The 24,233-nt window shown below is 40.3% G+C and overlaps 1 protein-coding gene across 11 annotated transcripts in view; it reads right to left on the reverse strand.

Moving 5' to 3' along the window:
* TNIK (TRAF2 and NCK interacting kinase) overlaps positions 1-24,233 on the reverse strand; it is a 478,118-nt gene that overhangs the window by 236,177 nt on the left and 217,708 nt on the right. For all 11 annotated transcript variants that reach the window (XM_082249643.1, XM_082249642.1, XM_082249649.1 and 8 more), the window contains exons 4-6: positions 18,926-19,051; positions 16,569-16,679; positions 739-829 (exon numbers count right to left, since the gene is read on the reverse strand). In XM_082249643.1, coding sequence (XP_082105769.1) covers positions 739-829; positions 16,569-16,679; positions 18,926-19,051 — 328 coding nt within the window. The remainder of the gene's footprint in view (positions 1-738; positions 830-16,568; positions 16,680-18,925; positions 19,052-24,233) is intronic.

Below are 24,233 nucleotides of genomic sequence, written 5' to 3' on the forward strand. Positions count from 1 at the left end.
GGGCTGGATTTATGCATAGCCAACAGCGACTATGGCAGGGCTTGGCAGGGCTACAAGGGGTAGGGTCACGCATCACTGTCTGCTGTCAGTAATACATTCCATGGATAATGTTCCAGACTACCGCTCTCCATACAAATGTAATCAGCCTGTGCAGAAAGCATAACTGTGGGCGGGGCCCAGCATATTCTACCCACTACAGGTTACCTGCAGAAAACTACAGGAAGGGGTGGAGACCAGCCACCCTGCAAAAGGAGAGAGAGCAGCAGTGACCTGTCTGTATTACAGGAGGCTCATGCACAAAGGAAAAGTGTCTCACTGGATTATTGCACAGATCTGGAAGAATTACACAATGCACACCAAGACTGATGTATTAATACACATAACTCTTGTATACAAAAGTATACATATATTGTATATAATATTGCTTATTCCTGAGTTTAACTTGAATAAAAAAGTATGGATATTAAAGAAAAGTTAAAAATAAATACATATTGTATATATTCTTAAGTTTCCATTGGATCCCTTTTAATTTGCTAAAAAGATGATACTCGGCTGTGTCCTAAATTACATTAAGGCCCCCAGGTAGAACAACATCCATATGAATTATCTGTCAATGTGTTGGTTTATTGCAATATATGGTAAAAGTAAAGTATACAGTATTTGAGTATTTTCTTGTTCTTATCCTACCAACAACTTAATGAATTGTCTTTCTTTCTCCAAATCCATGGGCTAACATACCTAATTTTACTTCTGCGTTTTCTGTCAGCAACACATTCTGCCCCTTAATGTCTCGATGAATCACCTTGTGCTGGTGTAGATGACTCAGGCCCTGGGGAGATTGATGAAGAAAAATAGAGTGAGATGTCTTTCTCAAGGCAACAGAATACATTAACTAAGAAATGCATATTGGTCACTTGAACTTTATAAAATAAAACTGCTTACTTGTTTGCTAGTAGCTAATTTCCTGCCTGCCAAGTTTGTTTTATAGCATGCTGCCAGTGAGGTCACACTTGTTGAAAGTTAGTAACTTACAAAATAATAGAGCAACATGATGACACTAAAAAGTTGTAAAATGTTATTCAGAAACGGCAACAAGTTAATGCTGTAATTTGTATTTGAAGGTTTTAGGGTCCTTTCACACGGGCGCTCCGTATGTCCGTATTTCATCCCATTTTTTTGCGGATGAAAAACTGACATAATGCATATCAATGGGATTGCGGATGTCAGCGGATGACCATCCGCGCTGACATCCGATTTGCGTCCTTTCCGATCAGTTCAGTTTTCTTGAACGAAAGAGAACCCTAGTTTTCTTCCGTTTAAAAAAACGGAACGGATGCAAAAACGGATGTCAGCGGTGTCATCCGCTGACATCCGCAATCCCATTGACATGCATTATCTCCGTTTATCATCCGCAAACAGATGGGATGATAAACGGACATACGGACCGGATGACACAAGTGTCATCCGTGTCCGAAAAAGGAAAAAAAAAGTGCCGGAGCGGAGGAAAATACGGTCCGCTCCGTGTGAAAGGACCCTTAAAGTGAATCTGTGCCCAGATCATACACACTAAAGTATTTACATTTTCTGAACAAGCAGTAAAATCATGTTTGTAGGATTCTAGAAACTGAATGAATGCAGACTTTAGGCCCCATTCACAACGCTCAACAGCAACATACCCATTATATTTAAAAATACAGTTTACACCTGAGAATAATGTTGCTCAAAATTCCAAAAACTGAGTGTCTATGCGGGAGAGTAAGGCATAGATGCAATTCATAAACTTTGGGTAGATCGTAATTGGAGAACTATACTGGTGGGATACTAAATCCAACTGATCTTCACACACTTCCACAGGCTAAAAATATAGGTACTAATGTAAATATTGGGATACTGTCAGCCTCAAAGTACCTCAATATATTATCCGAACCAACCCTAGTAATTGCTATTCCTTTTATTTGACCAAACCTAAACAAAGTGATGCTCACCACTTTATACCATTGAGCATCCCTGTGGTTGGAAATGTGCTTGCTTTGGCTAAGAGGAAGAGTAGAAGCAGAAGGTTCAGTACCCTCCTAATGCAGGGACTGTCAGAAAGAGGTCATTATATGGATATTCAGTGTTGGTAGGCTGGCATAGCTGTTCTCATTACCAAAAACAGGTACAAATTGGAATGTATAGCTTGTTTAAAATATGCAAATATTTCAGTCTTCGTGACCTAGACCAGCCTTTTTCAACCAAGGTGCAATCTGGGCTCCTCAGGGGAGCTTTGGCAAAAGGCCTAAAAATTTCCAAAACCGCTTTATAATTTGTGCACAAGCCAGAGGGTGGATCAAATCTGCTTTTTTGATACAGAAAGCCACAAGGGTTCATTGTGCAACATTACAACCTTAAGCACTAGGCAGGCCAGCCACAGTGTCCTAACAACCACTGACGTCACCGGTTGATGAGGAGGACATTGGCTACCTGCACAGCATCCTTGTTTGACCCCCCCCCCCCCCTCTGCCAGCACTGGGGTCACATTAGCTGCATGATAGAAAATAAGGAAAAAGAAATGCTAAAATCCTAGTTAGTAGCAGTGTGCAAAAGAACTGTTATATCTGCTTTAAAAGTATAAATCGCCTCTAATATTGGGTGTCCAACATATGCGGATGCTGCTGCAATACGTAAAATGAATAGCTTAGTTTTTTACATTTTAGAAGGAGGTGCCTTGATATTGTGCAGAATTTGAAAGGGTGCTTTGACTAAAAAAAGGTTGTGAAACACTAATCTAGACAGAGCTTCAATTTAAAGTGTTTGTAAAGAAAAGAAATGTTAAAAAAATAAACATAAAATAATAATAATAATGTCTATACTTACCTGCCCTGTGCGGTAGAATTGCACAGAGTGACCCTGATCCTCCTCCTATTCTCCGATCCCATGCTAGCGCTCCTGGCTCCTCCTCTCTTCCCCAATGGGAAGCCGATTCCCATTGGGGCACTCATGCAGGCTCGCTCCCGAGACCCACTGCTGCATCCATTGTCAAAGACAGCGGGACACAGACTTGCCCCCACTCCCTCATCACTGGAGTTGATTAACAGGAGCGGGAGCTGATAGCTCCCACTGTTATCAATCTGCCGAGGGAGGAGGGACAAAGCAAAGAGAGCTGCAGCACTCATGCACAGCGCTAAATTGCAATAGGGTTCAGATACGTAAAGGGGGGGGGGTGGAGGGTGCAGCTCTCCTTCTCGGACAAGTCATATGACAGTGCCCCAGAACGGCCGCTCTAGGACACGGCGTGACCCTGATTTCAGTAAAGAGCCAATGACGTAGCTCTTTACCCATGTGATCAGCTGTGTCCAATCACAGCTGGCCACATGTAAAATGGGGACATGTCCTTTATCAGCTCTCCTCGACTCACACTGACAGAGTGTGTGGCTATGAGAGCTGATCAGCGGCATCTCCTTGCAGGGGAGAGGTGTATAGGTAATCAGGGCACTAATCATCAGTGCCCTGATTACAGTAAAGCCCCAGTAGTGCCCAGTGACACCAATCAGTGCACATCAGTGACCCCAATCAGTGCCCATTAGTGCTGCCCATTAGCGCCGCCTATCAGTGCCCATCAGTGCCACCTATCAGTGCCCACCCGTGCCACATATCAGTGCCACCTATCAGTGCGGCTTATTAGTGCCCCCTCATCAGTGCTACCTAATCAGTGCCACTTCATCAGTCCCCATCAGTGCTGCTTCATCAGCGCACATCAGTGCTGCCTCATCAGTGCACATCAGTGAAGGAGAAAAACTACTTATTTACAAAATTTACTAACAGAAACTAAAAAACGAGTTAAAAAAAAAACCCAGCACAGATTAAATACCACCAAAAGAAAGCTCTATTTGTGTGAGAAATTATAAAAATGTCATTGGGGTACAGTGTTACTTGACCACACAATTGTCATTCAAAGTGTGAGATTGCTGAAAGCTGAAAATTGGCCTGGGTAGGAATGGGGTGAAAGTGCACAGTAGGCAAGTGGTTAATGCATAAAATGCATTAAGGTAAAATACCTTGAGGCTGTAAAACCACTTTAAGGTGTAGGAAGACTGACAAATTCTCAACTGCAAAGTTTGCCCTCCAATGTTGAGCCGTGCATTTCTATTCAGAGGCTGCTTTGCCTCCCCAATGTACAAACATTTTAATTCCTCACTACACTGGATAGTATAAACCATTTTTTTTTTCTCTTGATTTTGGGTACTGGATTATTTTGCTGTAAAAACTCTGTGTGTCGCTGGGCCTGAAAAGCACTGAGATGAGAACTTTATTAAAAACCGATCAGAGTTTTTTCAACACTTCAGCCACATGTGGAATGACTAAATTACTCCATGTTTTGCTTCTCTCTTCTGTTTAATGGTCCCATGGTATTGCTCAACCTTGTGGACGACCTTATAAGATGCCCATCTTTTTTGTCTTTAGACTCTGTTTTTGTTTCCACCTCAGCCCTGTAGTAAGAACTCCTAATAACCCCAGTTTGTGCTCCACTGGGCAGTGGGAATCAAAAAGATTATACTGGTATGTGTAAGTAAGTAACTTTTAAGTCACTCCTCTTCCTTGACACGAAGCATACAGTCCATTTCCTTTGCCTAGTAACAGCTGATGGCTCCTATTTTAATGGCTCAAATACTGGCATCACTGTACAGAGTGGACACCTTAGAAAGATAATTGGATGCATCAGTTAGAACAGTGCCTGTCTATTGCCAGGATAATTATGCTTGGAACCCGAATAAGCATTGTAAGATCCCTCTTTTCTAGCAGGAAGAAGGTGATTTGGCGCAGGATAGGACAAACAAGACTCTCAGTTTGAATTGTTCAGTCTAGTCTCCCAATATCTGGTTGTCATAGATGGAAGATACAAGGTTTTACACACCCTATCCTGTTCTTGGACAAACAACCATTGACAATTTCTTGAAAATGTCTATGGGGATTAGATTGAGGTGACGAAGTTAAAAAAAAAAATAATAAAATAAAAAACACTGACACTATATAAAAGTTTCCTGAGCTCAGTCACTGACCACACCCAGGAAACTCCTTGACTGTTAAAAAGCAAAAATGTACAAAAGCAAGGAATACAACTGTGGGCGCACTATGCTTGTAACCAGCCTTTTATCACCACTAAGGTTCTGGTTACATGCACTGTGCATCCAGAAATGAATTCCCTGATTTTTGTTCTTTAGTAATGTGACTGAGTTACCTGTGCAACTAAAAATAGTGGGGTACATTGCCAATATGCATCTGAACTGAGCAAGCCACTTCGCAAGATGCAAAATTGTTCTCAACATTATAAAACAAGTCCAGTTGAATTTGACTAACTTCTACTAGCTATACAATGACCTGGATAAATGAAAAGCAATTGAAATGGCTGTAGACATCTTCTTTACCTATAACCTATCCTTAAATCAGGATTACAGCTTAACAAATCGTAGATGTGGTGGATGCATTCATTTTGTTTTTTTGCTTTTATGTTCACCTGATGTTTATATTAATAAGTCTGTTATATTTCAAGTTACTTTATCAGGCCAAGTAGTCCAGCAAAAGTGGCAGAGTGTTCAGACACATTTAGCACTGAGCGGGATCTTTATAATGGTCAAGCTTTTATTTTTTAAATACTTTATGCAAAAAGGAAAAAACACGTTGCTTTAATTGCTTAATAAGGGTCAGCTGGAGTATGGCTTTAATTTGTTGGTCAAGTCAATCTAAACCTGCGAGTGCTTTTAACACTACCTTCTATACAGATTGACAATGCTGCTGTCCAAGGGTGGCTCCATTGCTACTCCATCAATGTAACCACCATAAGGCACAAAAGCGCGTAACTGGCTAGATCACCAGGTAAAATTAGGAAAAAAAAAACAATGCAGTCACTAAGCTAAATGACTAGTAAGATACAATATATATATATAATAAATACATTTTTGTTTTTAGGTTTAATGCTACTTTAACCCTAAAAGCCCCATAGCTCGAAGTTCAGCCAAAATTGGAGCAGTGGGTAGCCGTGCAAGCATCACCCATAAAGTCAAATTAAAAATTATTGGTTGAACAGCGCCTGCATCCTATAAAATGCACTCACTGTTTGGTCACTTCACTGTATTAGGGCAACAGCAATTCCTCCATGCACTCTATTAGCGAACTGCTATCGAGTCATATACAGCAGTGGTCCTCAACTCCGGTCCTCAGGGCCCACTAACAGGCCAGATTTTAAGTATTACCTTGGGGAGATGCAGACTAGAGTACTGCAATCACTGAGCAGCAAATTATATCACCTGGGATGTATTTCAGTTATCTTGCAAATCTGGCCTGTTAGTGGGCCCTGTAGGCCAGGGTTGAGGTCCACTGATATACAGCATCCTTTAGCGTTATTTTAACAATTAACCCTACCATATCCTAAATCCTAATACTGAACTGGAAACCGAGGGTATAGTTCACATTTTCACAAAAAAAAAAAGTGAACTCACTCACGACACCCTCCCCGCCCCTCTGGTACCTGCTGCATGTACCTTACATGCTCCAAATCATCTGCCACCCTCTCCAGCCAGTATATCTCTCTGGCACTTTTAAATATCACTACACAATGCCAAAAGGCTGTTACAAGCAACAGTGAGTGGCCACATGACCTTTTCAGTTTTGGTGAAAAGATCGCCTAACCTTAATGTTACTCTTAAAATTAACCATCTAAAAAAAGACCTTAAACTGACCCCAACTCATACCTTTAATCCTCCCACAAACTTTAAACTAATGCCCCGTACACACGTGCAGATTATCTGAAAACTTTTGTCTGCAGACTTACCAAAACCATATAATATGAGGTCAAACCTAAACACTTTCAATTTGTATGCAATCCGGCAGGCCCTTGCACTACATAGAAAAGGTAAATCTGAAGACAAAAGTCTTCAGATAATCTGCACGTGTGTACGGGGCATAACACTAAATGAATCCTTAGAGCTGTATCTGTGTACCTAATCTGTGCCAATAGTGTCCACACTAAAACCTCACAGTGAGATCCTTACACTGAAAATAAATAACTAAGGAATGAGTGGTAAAAAAAAAGTACATTACAACATTGACTATAACATCTACTCGAAACTTACACTGTAGTGTGGGTAGAATTGTTCTTTAAAATATAACTTTATATAATATAACTTTAATATATAATATTATATAATATTTCCAAATTTAATATAACTTTCCAAATTTAAATTTGCCCAACCAACACCAAATATTCCACTGCAATGCCATTCGAAAACGCAAAAGTAAAATGCAAATCAATGCAGGCTTGCTGGCGGACAGCTTTTTTTTTAGGGCTTATAGAAAAATCCCGCCATCAATCAAGCACCTGTGGCCCTCCAGGCAGGAACCAAAATCTGATATGGAGTTTCTCAAGTCAAAAAGCACCCCAGAATGGGCAGGATATGAACCGTCCAGTTCTGGTCGCCAGTCCTCAGGAGGGATGTGTTGGAGCTGGAGAGAGTCCAGAGAAGGGCAACTAAACTAATTAGGGGATTGGAGGACCTTGACTATGAAGAGCGTCTACAATCGCTCGATTTATTCTCCCTGGAGAAGAGACGTCTGAGGGGGGACATGATAGCAATTTATAAATATCTTAATGGGGATCCCAGCTTAGAAAAAAAGCTGTTCATTCGAAGGGATTGCATGAGGACTCGCGGGCATACAATGCGATTAGAGGAGAAGCGTTTTAACCTCAGGCAACGTGGGGGGTTCTTTACTGTTAGGGCTACAAGATTGCTGAATTCTCTACCACAAGAGGTGGTTTCTGCGGGTAGTATGGTGGCTTTCAAAAGACTCTTAGACTTACATCTCAAGGATCAGAACATTCAGGGGTATGTGAGATGATTACAGCCACACACACCTACACAGGTTGAACTAGATGGATTATTGTCTTTATTCAACCTCACCTACTATGTAACTATGTAACCTCATTCTGTCCTGGATTATACCTTGCAGAGGTTTGTCACAATCCTCACCATAAATCCAGTTTTAGATTTTAGTTCTTCAGCATCTTAAAATGTAGCTATATTGTTGCTCTCTATCCAACTCTTCATTATTTTGGTTATTTTTTTTATTTTTTTCTTAATTAAAAATAATGAACACGGTGCTTTTGGGATCTAGATTATCAGAAGCATTTTGTTTGCAAAGACCACATTGCGTGCAATTAGTCCTTCTCACAGTCTGTGGTTAAACCCACATAGAGACAGCAATGTGTCTGGCTGTGTAAGAGATATATTAACTGCTTTAATTTCATAAATTATCAGCAAACCTTTACATTTTAAAACAATTAGGCTGCAATCATCATATTATCTAAATGACCACATTGAATAAAATAGAACTGCTAACAGGTATATTGTTATTTTTAGCATGAGTGACCTATTTCCTTGTTTCGATAATATCTTGGTCTAAAAATGTCAGTTTTAATAATGTATACTGTACATACATGCAGGGAACTATCAAAATGGATTCTATGCTCTATTTTTGAAATATAAACATTTTCATACTGTAACTCTTAGGCAATACAGTGGTGAGATATTTTGTTCATAATTCTTGGTTCTCCCCCAACTATAGTAGGCAAATGTAAATAATGGCATTACTCTTCTTTATCCACTCTTTCCCAACATGATCTAAATCCCGCCTAGAGACAGGGTAAAGAACTTTAGAACATCACCCAAAGTCTTCTAACTAATCAGCCAGCGATAGCCAGCAATAGGGAATGCCAGATGTCAATCTTATAGCATCAAATCTCAATCAAAAGCTTGACAGGTTTGTAGCAAGGTGAAAGAACCCTTGGTCAGACATGGCAGATGCATTGGTGACTCCATGGGATAACTAAAATACTTGGGGATTCAGGTGATCTTGGTTTCTCTGTATTAGCCCCTCAAGTCATGATATGTGGATCTTGTTAGTCAGGTAGTGGTAGTCTGGTAGTGGATGCTTCCTAAATTTTGCCACCACAAGGAGATTTAGGTCTTAAGGGCCCATTCATCACACAGTTTTAAAGGCACCCACTTCATTGGCTTTGCTATTAAAAGTCAAGTGCTGAGGGACAGAGGGTTATAAGATGAAGTCATCCACAGTATTGGATCAATGCTTTGCCGTAAGTACATTTTAAAGTCAAATGTCAGCACTGGCGGTCTTATTTCAGCATTCTCTGGCATCGCTGCTGCTTGGATGCACCGTTATTAAAGGCATTATGCACATTGCCTCTCCAGTTTGGCCAACATGGTCACGGTGGGGCCTTAACCTGGTATTGTCAGTGTTGCAAAAACCTCCTCTCAGGGATATTAAAGAAATTCCAAAGTGAACACTCTCAGAAAAGGCCACATCTTGTAAGACTTATTGCCATGGTTTTCGTTTCTAGGGGTATACCCTCACTTCTGGATAAATGCAGGTCCTTAAGCACAATTTAAAGTCAGATATCAGCACTGGTGGTCTTATTTCAGAATTTTCTGGCATCACTGCCGCTTGTCCGCACCGTTATTAAGGATATTACCCACATTGCCTCACCAGTCTGGCCACCATGTTCACTGTGGTACCTTAACCTGGTATTGGCAGTATTGCAAAAACCTCCTCTCATGGATATTGAAGAGATCATAAAGTGAACATCCTCTCAGAAAGATATGTAGAATCTCCAACTTTCTTGTCTTACAAGCCTCCATTTTGGCTCCTTGATAAAGTTGTGCTGTGTCCAAGACTCTTTCCTGGTATCAGCTTTCCACTTTGTCCCATGCCAGTCCTCCCTAAGGAAGTTGCCCTACATTTGTAGTTAAACAAGAGGACTACCCCCAAAAAATGGGACTTTAAAGGCAACTGAAATTCACGTGATACTAGATTAGATAAAAACAAGTTTATTACATCATATAAAAAATGTAGGGGCGAAATGTTGGGGATCCCAGCGTGAGATGCCCAGGGCCCACTGGGGGGTTTGCAGCGTATTTTCACCTGGTGGGGATGGTGAACATTGATTTTTTACTTAGCAGCTGCACTAAGTGTTGCTTAATGTTCAATGGTATATAATTCTTGCAGCATCTAATAATGGACACAATGTCTGAAATATGTATTGAATTCTTACAGAAGGTAATTCTTATATAGAAGCGATCCTTTCATCTTTCCTCTATACACCTCTCATGAAAGAAAATTAACCTTTTCTGAGCACGCCTGGAAGAAGAGGACACATATCTACACCTAATATTTGTTTATACATTGAGTATTCAACTGTTATTACCAACTTTTAGCAATTTAGTCACTTTTGTAAGTTTTTTCTATTTGATGTAATGAACTAGTGTTTTAATTTATTCTAGTCATAAAATGATTTTCAGCTGCCTTTAAAATCCAATTTTTTGGGGGTAGTCCTCTTGTTCCTCTAGTTGTTCTTGGGATGTTGGCAATAATTGAGGGGTTTTCTCTTGTGGATTTTCAAATTACATTTCTAGTTAGAGCAATTGGGTTTTATTTGAATGCCTTGTCCAGGTTTCATACTGTAGGTCAAGTTCCCTGTTCATGGATGTAAGGGCCTTGCAGTCGACCGCTACACTGGATCTGAAAAACTATTATCTTAGCATATGATATCAAGCACAGATAACTGCATTCTACAAGATTAGTAAGTGCATTCTGAACTTTCATCAAGCATCAATTTCTCAGTTTTGAAAGGCGGACAACTAGGTCGTCATTCATACATTCCACCAAGCTTACAGGGTGGATTTGGCAGCAGCAACTGATGTCAGTTTGGGTATTATATTTTGCCACTGGCAGTCTGATTGGCCTGTATAGTTTTCTTTGAGCGGGTTAGTTTATTTTCTGTTTTGTTTTTGTCTGCTTTATTGTGGTACTGCTTTGCGATGTCCCAGAAGGGAATGATGAGCTGTCCCCTTTAATAAACGAAAAAGGAATTTATATATTTCTCTACTCACTGTAAAATTCTTTCCCTTCATTCATTGAAGCATGCTATTCCCAACTTACACGTGTCCGTGAGTGTAAGTGGGTGCTGTAGCGACCACCGGCTGGAAAATTAAGACATTCAAAGCAGAAAGTCTATCACCAGCATACGAAGGATCTCCAGAATGGGTCCAAAGCTTTATTCAGTGATCACATGATAGTTACAGAAGCAATGTTTCGGGGCCTTGCAGGACCCCTTTATCATGCCTGATGAAGGGGTCCTGCGAGGCTCGGAAACAAGCTCATTCAATCAAGAGGCCCAAGTGTATGTGTGTGTGTGTGTGTGTGGGGGGGGGGGGGGGGGTTAGCCACTAGAAGGGGCCAACCCTGCCTTTTGTTTTTGTGTTACAGGTGGCACTGTACCCAGTAGGTGATGATCTAAAATAGAGCTGTGTCCTCCAGTGAACAAAAGTGAAATAAAAATATAGCACTTTCCCACTCTATTAGAAATAAAAAAAAAATTGTGCTGGGTTTAGTGTATTTTTTCAGTGAGCTCATATTTTGAGTAAATATTGCAGTGTTGCTATGACTTTTCATATTTATCATCCTTGCTCGCTCATGTTTTATCTCTTTAGCCTGGCCACAGATTGACTTTATAACTGGTGAAACAAATTATTCAGGCAAAAACAAAGGGGGAAATAAAACCTAAAAAATGAAAACGAATGCAGTCATGACATCTAAGAATTGGCAAGCTGCAATATATTACATTTTTGATTTTGGGTTTAACACTGCTTTAAAAATTGTGCAATGATGCCTAAAAATATATGCTCATTCAAAATAAACTTTACTTCTTCATATTAGTCTGTACTGTCGCACCCTATCGAGTATCTTTTCTGAGTGTGGTAAGAAATACAAAGTACAGCAATTAGGACTTCATAAAAACTGTTGACTAAAATGTCACTCACTGCTTACATCTTAAGAGCACAGCTTATGAGAAACTGTGACACTGCTTACACAATTAAGACCTTTGTAACTGTATGGCAAGTCAACATCAATCTATGCACGCCTGTCTGCATAATGCCCTGTGATAAGCTGACTCACCGCTTGTTATTTTCTACAACAAAATGTTCATTTAGCAGTTGTAATGCCCACATTACATTTTTTACACATTCATAATTATCCGCAAGTCAGTTATTCACAGTGACCTTCACAGAGTGCGACAGTATTCTGTCTACATGAATATGAAGATTGTTCACGTTATCACGTTAATTAATTATATACACAGCAGTGTAGATGACTGCAAAATAGAAAACGGTTGATCAATCCGCCATCTGATATTCCTATTCCAAGAGCCTGTTTTCATGGGTTTTGTCAATGGTATCGATTTGACATCAGTTTGAGGTGTTTCTTAGTTAACTCAAATCGCATTGACCTATGCATTTGACCTGCAATTGACCTCCTTCGGACCTCCATTTGACCTGCTTAAAGCAGGTTTTGCATCCCTATAGGCTTATATGGGAAGTAAAACCTGTCTGATGCACACAAAAACCTGTTGACACAGGCCCTTATACTTGCGTAAGCTTCCATTATGTTCAATTCAGGCCGTACCTGTTTCATCTAAACCTAAACAAAATGCAGTGTAAGGCATCTTGAATTTCAACTCCTCTTTTCAATGAATTGGGGACTATAAGGTATACTAGCTAAACATTCAGGAGTATGCAGTGTGTAGAAGACATGAGCTGTGTAGCTGTACTGAAGGGAAGCGCTGAGGTGACCAGTGTGGTGCACTTCCAGCAGGAAGGAAATGGACCAGTAAATGTTAAAGGTCGCATCACTGGCCTGGCTGATGGAAAACACGGCTTTCATATCCACTTATATGGAGATATCACTAATGGCTGTGTAAGTGCTTGTCCACACTTCAACCCCTACGGCAAGACCCATGGTGGTCCAGATGATGAAGTGAGGCATGTTGGAGACCTCGGAAATGTAACAGCAAGTGATGGTGTCGCAGAATTTGAAATGGATGATAAACTAATTTCTTTGCAAGTGGTGGTCCATGAGAAGGAAGATGACTTGGGAAAAGGTGGAGACAATGAGAGCCTGGTAACTGGCAATGCTGGTGGGCGTTTGGCCTGTGGAGTCATTGGAATTTGCCAGTAAAATGGAATTGACATTCATTCAGTTTAACCACCGCATATTACACTTGTTCTGTTGTGTCTGCAGTATGGTTCTGTCATTCAGGACCAGTAAATCAATCTCAAGTGCTGTTAGCAACTGTTGCATTGCATAATTTTTTATAAAACCGCCAGTAACATTAAACTTTGTGTGATCACTTGTTTCACCTTAAAAAAAAAAAAAATTCAGCTCTGGAAAATACATTTATTGTCTTACTTAGATTGGCAACCTAAAGAAACAGGACAAACCAACCATCTGTATCAGCAAACTGTATTTTTGCTGAATACATATGTGGCCATATCAGTTAGTATAGAAATGATGGTTCCAGGTAAAGAAAATGCAAATGTAAAGGTGCAACTGTTCTATTACCCTATGAAGAAATCAGAGCACAAAAGGTGGCTTTTGTAGTAGAATTCTAGTTCAACTAATCCAATTGGCTAGTGTGCTGCAAGGATTGAATAATGAGAAATGCACACAATTTCTCTTAAAGAGAAGCACAGTAATGTAGGAATTTCACATTTCCCAAGACCACCATTTCACATCTATGAATAAAGTGTTCGGCTTTTATGGGTGGTAAAATTATCAATTGTGAAATGTGTTAAAAGTTTCTTTTTTTCCCCCATTTTTATGGCTAAAAGGATGTGAGCATTCCAATAAAAGCTGCAGACAACCTGTGCTTATAAGTTCATCATAGTAATGAACACATTTTAAATACATCTCAATGGAAGTGGAAGAAAACGTACAACCCTGTGTAGGTATAACAGGATCAGAATAGTACAAAATACAATTTACCATAAGAAAGCCTGACTTGGCAATACCACATGGCTCAGCATGTACAGGGAAGGAACACTTCCTGGACCAGTTTACCTGTTCCTGAGGCCAACAAAAGTTTGGCCTCAAATAAATAATTTTTTTAGAATCAATATTACTATTAATTATTGAATTTAAAAAGTATGTGCAGGTTGTGAAACTGCCCTAGAGCTTCAACATTCAAGAGGCAATTTACTTAAAGTGGTTCTAAATACTAATGGGTTTCTAGATTAATGCATTCTCTGCATAGAGGTAAAAAACCTTACACTGTCTGTTATCACTAACCCCCACCCTAACACTTACCTGAGTCCAATATCGACCCAGTGCTGTGCCCAGCTGCAAGTCTTTTCTCCCTCTTTTCCTGATCTCACAGGCTTTACTGAGAACCATGGGAGCCATTGGTTTTTGCTGTCAATTAGACCCAGGAGGCAGAGAGCAAGGGGCACCAGGAGCTGAGCTGTGTGCATCTATGGGTACATACAGCCCGGCTCTGCAGCGAGCTCACACATTTACCCATACCAACCTGCTTACTGATGTGGTAGACACAGAAGAGGAAGAGTCAAGAATAGTTCATATTCCCATCGCACACCTTCCTGGATATAGGCACATCAGTTGTCATCACATGCCTGACGAAGGGGTCCTGCGTGACTCCGAAACGTTGCACCTATCCTGATGTGATCCTTTTGCAATAAAAAGTTTCTTCGAACTGCTGTGCAAGATCCTTGGTTCAGGGCAGCCTTATGCAATGCCATATAACATGTTTATTATTTTAATTTAAAGGAGAAGTATAGCCACAGCTATTTTGGCTATACTTCTCCAGGGGCTCATAGGATTGTAGTTTGTTCTGCACTCCTGTGACCTGTTTTTAGCTGAAAGTGGGCTAAACCCTGCTATCGGCTGACATCACAGAGCCAGTCCAGGCTCTGAAAAGATCCTGACCTTATGGTCAGGATGCACCTAGATGCCTGGACTGGTAGCTGGCTCAGCTTCTCAGCAAACCGCTGAAAGCCTGAGCCAGCCACTCCCGCCCCACCACAGCCACAGCCCAGTGCTCCAGCGAGCGCTGGATTGGCAAGGAAAAGCAGCCTGAAGACAGAGAGCTGAGTGATCAGCGGTGTTTGATCACTCAGTTGTAAGTCTTATGCCTAGCACATATGGGCCACATGTCAGGAGACATTGGCCGTTTCAATAAAAACCAGCTGACATTCGGCCCGTGTGTATGTCTCATTTGGTGGAGGGGGGATTATGGTGTGGGTTTTTTTTTCGGGGTTGGGCTTGGCCCTTTAGTCCCAGTGAAGGGAACTCTTAAGGCTTTAGCATACCAAGACATTTTGGACAATTTAATGTGGGAACTTTGTGGGAACAGTTTTGGATGGCTCCTTTCTGTTCCAACATGACTGCACACCAGTGTGCAAAGCAAGGTCCATAAAGACATGGATGAGCAAGCTTGGGGTGGAGGAACTTGATTTGCCTGCACAGAGTCCTGACCTCAACCTGACAGAACACCTTTGGGACAAATAGAGGCAGAGACTCCAAGCCAGGCCTTCTTGTCCAAGAATGGTCAAACATTTCCATAGACACACCTAAACCTTTTGGACAGCCTTCCCAGAATAGTTTAAGCTGCAAAGGGTGGGCCAACTCAATAATGAACCATACAGATTAAGACTGGGATGGCATTAAAGTTCATATGCGTGTAAAGGCAGGCATCCCAATACTTTTGGTAATATAGTGTTTATCTGGTCATTTTTTCCATATTCATTTGCGTTATCTGTTTTTAATATACAACTTGCTCTTTATTAGTTGCACTCTTGTATCCTTCATCAAGCACCAAAAGAATCCTGAAGAAGCCTCAAGAAACGCGTCAGTCCTGACCCTTTCTACATACTTTTATGGATACTCTGATTGAATGTTTGTTTACTGGGGTGTGCAGTCTACAATATGTTTTTATCAACATTAATATTTTCATATAAGAAATATGAAGTTTTATCAGATTCAATACAGGTATTCAATTGTTATTTTTGAACATTTTAAATATCCCCACTATTTTCATTATATTCCTTTCCTTGGGACACATGAGAAAGTTTCTTTACTTGTTCCACACATTACCTGTATGGAAGTGACTGTCTTGGTTGAAGAGCAGTTCTGTTTTAATCTAAAATCCATATTATTTTTAATATTCTTGGGAAGAAACATACAGTAAATGTAATACTACAGCATAAGAAACTAGGAACCATTGCTATGGTCCAATGATATTAATAATGTTACCACCACTGGGCACCGATATTAAGCACTAAGTATTTTGTGGACCACCACATAGGACTAGATGTGCCAGTTTTAACATGCATGGCGTAGAGCTAATCAATTCCCTGACTTCAATTATCCTTTCACCCTTGCAAAAAACATCAGGTGAAGGGAGGCAAGATAAATCCCTATTAAGAAACAAAGATCAAATAATTCAGAGTGAAATGAATGCTTACTAACAGAATTGATAATAGTGATACAATTTTCCTCCTTACTGCCTAATAATATTGATTTCACACTTCACAGAGAACCGTATAAAACTGTTCTGCAGTAAGAATTATTTTTTTTCTATTATTCTCCTTTTTTTTGTACATATTGTATATCTGAATAATGTTAAGAACATTACTGAATAATAGCAGGCAGACATACAAACATACCCGTAAGATCTCTCTACAGATGTATGCAATCCATTCTTCTTTTAACGTATTGCCTTTGGTGTTCTTGATTAAGTCCGTCACAGATCCAGCGCCACAAAATTCCATCACCAGCTGGGGAGTAAATGGCAAATTTTAGGCATCCTGTTAAGTTTTTTAAATGATTAGAATGTGACATCTAATTTGTTTTGTAAAAGAATTTGCAGTGACGAAAGCAGATAAATTAAGTCAACTGCATGTGGTAGGCTTGCTTTTTGATTTAAATGATTTAATATATTTGGATAATTTTGGATAGACTGTGGAAGTATTAGAAAACCTGTCAGTTTTTTTTTCTGTTTGTGTCCCTGGTGGGGAGATTCATCTTCTCTGGATACTGCTGTTAGTAGGACTAAAAATGAGCGAAAATCCAAACATATCAAAGTGTTACTAAACCCACAACAGTAAAATGAGTCTGTATATGCAGTAAAGCATGCTTGTTATACTCACTGTGGAACCTTAATCCTCCACATTGTGGAAAAAGGCTGTTTAATCCCGTCTTCTCTAATCCCCTCCTCCTTCCACTGACTCCTAATAATTTCCTGATAACACAGTCTATGCAGTCAGACTGCACATGCTCAGTTTGTCGTGTATTGCTAGAGAGGTTTTTTCTTTTTCTTGGGAGGATGCATGTGATCAGCCCAGGGCAAATCAGCACTGTCTGGACAGAAGGTCAGGGGCCCTGCAGTCTTATAGGACAGCTAGAGTAGAATGAGAACTCCTCCTACAAGCTTTACCCAATGCTTGGCTAGACACTGATAGAAGTCACAAGACTGCTCTAACTGCTAATGAGAAAAGGTATTTTATATAGCAGTTTATACAATAATTGCTTTTCCATGTTCTGTGCACTGTAAGAGACAGGATATAATGAATGCAGGGTCCTGGGGTTAGGGACACTAAGTTGTCACTGGAACAGGAAAAGAGAACAGATCTTCCAATTTTGGCATTTTCAGTGACTGCTGTCCACATGAGGATTCTGTATAGTTTGGAAGTTTCCTTTTTTTTAAATATTAGGCATCCAAGGCAGAAACTTAAAGTAAATCTCCCCGATGGGAAACAGGCAGCATAAATGTTTTAAAATTAGGTTTAACTTTATCGTATTCCAGCCCATAAAACAGAAAAAAACATTAACTTAGGGGTGTACTCACTTTTGTTGCCAGCAGTTTAGACATTGATGGCTGTGTTGAGTTATTTTGAGGGGACAGCAAATTTACACTGTTATACAAGCTGTACACTCACTACTTTACATTGTAGCAAAGTGTCATTTCTTCAGTGTTGTCACATGAAAAGATATAATAAAATATTTACAAAAAAGTGAAGAGTGTCCTTATTTTTTGTGAGATACTGTATATTTGAAATCAAATATGTATTATTTTTTGGCAATAAACATAGTGTGGGTAAATTTCAACCAGTCACAGACTGTCACACCCCTCCAACCCGTGTCTGAGATTAACAGGGAGGTGAAGCCTCCATTAATTCACATGTAATATCCCACCCGATTGTGTTGAGCTTATTAGTGGGCATGGAGGAGGGAGTGGGCTGTCATTTACCACTGTGCATACACCCACCTGTGTGACTCGAATGTCCCATGGGCTGCTCAGATGTGATAGGGAGGAAATTCTCAGCATAGAAACTCTGAAAACTGAGCATGTGCAGAGCTGCCAACACTGCTCTGCAAAATCCCTAGCTGCATTAGGGACTTGGACAGATGGGGGAGATAGAGAATTGTAGGATCAACCAGTTTTTTTTGGAGAATACAGAAATCTCATAGTGACTGATTCAGTAAAAACAGCATGTAATACAGCATTTATTGAAAGTTTTTTTATAATATAGGTTTAGTCACACTAAGTGGAAGGTAAATTTGGTTTATATATGTGCACCTATACAGTACACACTTAATATACAATAGTGGGTGCAGGTACACAACTGTATGCAGTTTGTGATCACCAATATGTTCCACAATAAAGGTTTAGTCCATGTATAAGTAGGAACTGCCTTTCACAACAGAGGTGAATGAAGGCTCTACTGAATCCACCCACAGCAAAGCAAACAGATCCAAGTTGAAGATTGCTTCCTGTAGGCAATAAATGTGTTTTCTGAGAAACAATGGATGTATTGGAAGTTCATGACATCAGTTTAGATGCTTGCTGCATCTGATGGAGTTCTTTCACACACCATATATCAAATGTTCCCATGGTCACTGGATGTTTAACAATATTAAAGTCCAGGGTCTAGTCACCTGTGTTCAGGAAGCGACTGCACATCTATAGCTGCAACACAACCTTCTATTGAATTAGGACTTTTTTTTAGCACACTTAGCTTACCCAAAGCTGGTCATCCATTCCCGGGGGATTCTTTTTGATAAAGGCTCCATAGTAAGTGGCAATGTTCCTGTGATGGGAATATTTCTTGAGCATGTTAATCTCCTGCTTGATTTCCTCCTCTTCATCCTAGAATAAAGTATTAGATGTGACAGAGAAACTATGCCCCATGTATTTACACAGACAGCCATTGAAAAGGACGATGTATTGTATTAACACATGCAGAAATTCTATCACATACAGTTCTAAAAGCCTGTCTGTAACATCAGATTACCAGTATGACCTGAAGATGCAGCTAACCATTAAGTGTGTGTTAATGCAACTTAGTCCAACAGCACCCTGCAGCATGCTATTGATTTCAAGTTTATACTGCTTGTGGAAACTCATTTTTCATTTTCAGTACAGATACACCCCTGATGATGTCAGATTGTGATGAAATGCGTAGGGATGGGCATGTGAGGTCAGCACGGTGGGCGCCGCAGTCATTTTGAAAGTTTGATAGATGTGCATTTTATTCCATATACATGTGAGTTTTATACACTTACATTAAAGCACTCTTTGGTTTTAAAAATTTACTGCACTATGGTAGCTTTTCATGTACACTTTCAAGAGGTATATACCAAATAGGTTTGATGTCGCTATCAGCGGAGGTGCATATCTGGCATGAGATGTGGAATTCAAGATGTACATCCTCAAGGCACAACTACTTACTTCACTATTCCCCATGGTTTTGAAATTATCGCTGGATTCCAGATAAGCTTCAATCTACTTCATAGATGTGGGATTTCAGTATAAAAGCTTAAAGACATTTGTAGACCACTCTATAATCTGAGGGTCTATATCATCTGGTAAGCAGATTGGCCTCATTAATGTGATGCTGTGTGCATTCATCTTTCACACTGAAGCTGGTGTTGGGATTCTACAATACAAGTTACCATATTATATATGGACCTTTATGGACTTTGATGTTATAACTGTAGCAATATTTCCAGGCATTGGGCCTGATGTGGGTCTGCCATGGTTACCGTTACCACTAACAGCACATTTAAGCTTGTTGCCCAAGTGTGAGATCTGAGACAATGAACAGTCCGGCATCTTTGGTTTTTAGTTTTATTGTAGGAACTTGGATGGGAGAAGGGAATAAGAGGGCTACTCCTTTGGCTCAACTAGGTACAAACTTGGGACACTTGAGAAAAATGCCGCCTAGCACTGTCTTGGCACTGGCTGAATGCCGACCAATGCTTACAGGCGCTTGTAAACCTGACTTGCTGTCTGTGAACTGAAACTTGACTTCTGATGCTTCCTCACAGCTCAAAAGTCCTGTGCACTGCTCCCTGTGGTCTTCTCTGACTGAGGTAGCCACTAGCAATGACGCTGCCACGCTTAACACTTTACACTTCAGGGCCCAACCGCTGGCACCCCCTTTACTCTTCAGGGTAACCTCTGGCACCCCTTTACTATATTCCTGTACTGGCTAGCTAGCTCCTGGATCCCTCTGACCTTCTCCGGAGTGGTCCCCTCTGCTAGGCAGACCCCCAGGGGCAGTTTGCAGTACTCACGACTCAGAATGCTTTCCTGAATCTCGACCCCAATGCTCCGCTGGTCCTCAGCACACTTGGATCCTTCTCTGCAGCTCAGCTCAGCCCTGTGTCCACTCAGGCAAGCCGCCTGGGACACCCGATTCTTACTGACAGGAGGAGAGAGAGCCCTCACCTCCCTCCTGGGACTCTGCTTCCCGCCAAAGACAATCTGACATGCGCGCCCCACTGACTTTTACCCCCTCCCAGAATACTGTGCGGCAGAATCTGCCCTTCTAAGATGGATACAAGTCCTGGTGTGCTATTGGCCAGGTTTCCTCCACTGCCCAATGAGAGCCCTCATTGGGATACAGTGGGGAGACTCCCCAGCACAACAGGCACACCTGGGAGCACATGTCAGCCTAGCTGAACAATATGGCCCTGCTGTTAAGCAGGCAAGGCCCCACTATAATTTACCTAGCACCTACCTTGGACGTTGCTACATAACTTATTGGGTTAAGTGCTGCACACTTTTGTTATACAGTAGGTACAGTACATCTAGAGCTCAGTACAAAAATGCATTCATTCTTATTTAAATACAATTATTTTTAATATTTAAGTGAAAACATTTAATGGTGAGATTTGCACTGATAGTAGTTTTCCTTTTCATTGTTTTTCATGTTAGAAATCAAATTGGTGTTTTTGTACACAGGGCCACCAATAGAGGCTCCAGTCCCTTTATGTCCGCATGAGGGCTCAGGCCCAGCAGAGGCTTCTTCACCAATCAAAACAACAGCTTGAAGGGGTGTCGTGGTAACATTCTTTGCTGTGAACATGCCCTGGAATCGGCTGGCGCTGCCTTATTCTCTCAAGCTGCCCAGGTTACATGTTAGGAGGGGGGCAGGCTAAGGGTTTTTTTTCATTGTGCAGTGGTGAAATCCTCCTTCATTCATGCCCCCCCCCCCACTACTGTAATCTGTGCGTCAGGGGTTAATAGAACTGCGGGAGCTGTCATGGGCTCTCATCAAAATGGCCCAAATATGCCCCCCCTCTTTCCGCCCAGCTGCACCATGGAGTACGGGCGTGTGATTGAACAGGTTCTATAAAAGTAGGAGCTGGGCAGAAAGGTTAGGCCTATGATGAGAGCCTGTGACAGCTCTCACTGGTTTTTTTTAACCCCTGCCACACCAGAATATTATAGCAGTGGGGCTTAGGGGAGCATGGACAGAGGAGGATTTCACCTAAGAGGCATAAGCACGAAAAACACCTCATACTAAATGAGTTATGTCCCTGGTGCTGATTTTTTTTTTTTTTTTTTTTGTTGCACTAGACTTTATGCATAAGTGACTCCTAAAACATCAATAAATCTGATAATATAGCCCCAGTGACCACTTTACATTGGCTTAAGTGCTTTTGCATTTTGAATACTCAGAGACAATTTTCCCATCTACCAGGGTATATTTGCCTCTATTTTTGTGAGCTTACATTTAGTGTCATTTTTGCCATTTCTATTACCATTTCTAGACGCACCTTTAAAGTGAATCTGTCCAGCCTATACATGCTAAAGTATTTACATGTTTCAAACAAGCAGTTAAATCACTTTAAACGAAGCTCTCATTCACCTCTGTAGCTATAGGCATTGTAAAGAAAATAATCAAAGTTCACTGAAGATGCTTATAAATCTCAGCTGATTTGTAAGAAAAGCAGAATTTTGGCAGCCTGTCAGTCTTCTAATGTAAACACACAGTAGGTGTTTATAAACTTTAAGAAACAAAAGTATATTTTGTGATGTTTGAGGATCTTTCAGAATGAATTACTTCACAGTACATGGAGCTAGAGAGGTCAGTGAGGTTTTTTTTTTTTTTTTTACTTTTCTTATTGATTGTTAAGAATAATAATGCCCATTGTCTGAGAACAGTTGAACTTTAAGGTCAGCACTTGCCTCATTTTACTTTGCACACAGACAGCACTTTATAATTTTGGCTCTTTAATTATGCAATTCAGTTTGAGTGTATACTTTTTTCTCACTCATGTTTGAGCCATATTCATTTCACACAATTAAGTTATATTTTGCATCAAAGATTGCTGATACCAATCGTATTAATTATTTTGTATATATTATGGATTTGGACAATATCAGCATAAATGTGAAACTTTGAAAGAAATGTACTTTTAACTTTCATGTTACAATATATGAAAATGCCCCTGGGCCAAGCCCAACTACTACTGGCCTTCATTGACTAGATGTACAGGGAAAAGCAGTATAAATATGATGGTCCCTGTTTGGATTTTGCATGAGGGTCAAGGGGCTTTTAAGCACTCACATAACCATAATACTGTAGTGAACATGTTTACACCGGACCTCACAAGAGTAACCTTGGTACAGTCACAATGTTTCTTTGGAACATTCATGCTAATAGGTTTATTTTGGAACAATTCAATGACCTCCCCACTTGGAACTTTCCAAATAAAGGAGGAAATTATAACAAAAACATCAATGTTTTAGTGGAATGTCAACTGAATCATTCCATTCAAAATATAATATTTTGGCAACGGCTTTTTACAAAGAATTTCAAAACTTCAGGTGCCTAAAGCAGACTTGCAATTCAATGAAAATCAGGTTAGCCTTCTTTTCTCAATTCTGTTGTAGTCTCCTTACACATAGGTGAAAGAGGTAAAAGTGTTTTTACAGAAGGACCTTTAGCCCAGAGCTGCCACTGTAAACATATGAGCTTGTATATCTACTGGCTGCTTTCACCTCTAAAGTAAATAGTGGCTGTATTGTAGATGGAGCACTATCAGTAGGTAGCACATTTCATTGGATAAAATAGGGGCATACAGTCCAATCTCTTGTGCGTGAAAGAAGGCACCTGATGAAATAAGATGGATTGACACGAGTTGTGTAATTAATGCATTGAGAGCTGGCTAGAGAGTTACGGCATGCCAAAGAATACCCAAGCACATTTGCCAAATATGGACAGCAAGCACAGCAGAGGCCGCAGTTTTCAAAATTTCACAATGAGGGTCAAGCAATAGAATTTATGCTCCAGCTTTCAGTGTCTTGTTTTATTCTGATATATACTATGTACTATCAGTCGGTGTTTGCCCTATCTGTATGCCAGGCTTCGTAAACCTCAAATAAACCCAGTAAATATTGACTCCTCCAAACATGGAAGCTTCCTAGCTCAAAGACCAGCTATGACCTGGCATTCCAACTGACAGCAGGTAGGAATGACAGTTCTGTAATCTGTATGTCAATAATGTAGTCTCCTTTACCAGTGATGTCACTGTAGCAAATCTATAGAAGCTTAAAGCTCAACTAAAGCTAAAAGCTTTTTTTAAGAAGTAGGAAAGGCTAAAAACCCTTTTCAGGTTTTTATTGCAGCCAGTAAAACGGTTCTGTAGATTTCCCCTTACTTCCTGTCAAGATAGGAAGCAATGTGAAACCTCTTCGATGGAACACAGTACCAAAACACATTCCTAATTAAAATGGCGAAGGAGCAGAACATCTGTCGAAATATTTTTACTTTCTGTGACGTCCAGTCCTGGTGACGACCACTAACCTTATTTCTAACCAGGCTGTAAAATAGGCAGGAAGTGAGGTGAAATCTCATTGGGGACACAGACAGCAAAGTTAAAGTTGACAGAAGTATTTGTTTTAAAGATAGATAGATAGATATTTACAGACACACTAGATAGATAGATAGATAGATAGATAGATAGATAGATAGATAGATAGATAGATAGATAGATAGATAGATAGATAGATAGATAGATAGATAGATAGATATTTA

The sequence above is a fragment of the Pelophylax lessonae genome (genome assembly GCF_965119305.1).
Source record: "Pelophylax lessonae genome assembly, chromosome: 3".
Classification (NCBI taxonomy): Eukaryota; Metazoa; Chordata; class Amphibia; order Anura; family Ranidae; genus Pelophylax; species Pelophylax lessonae.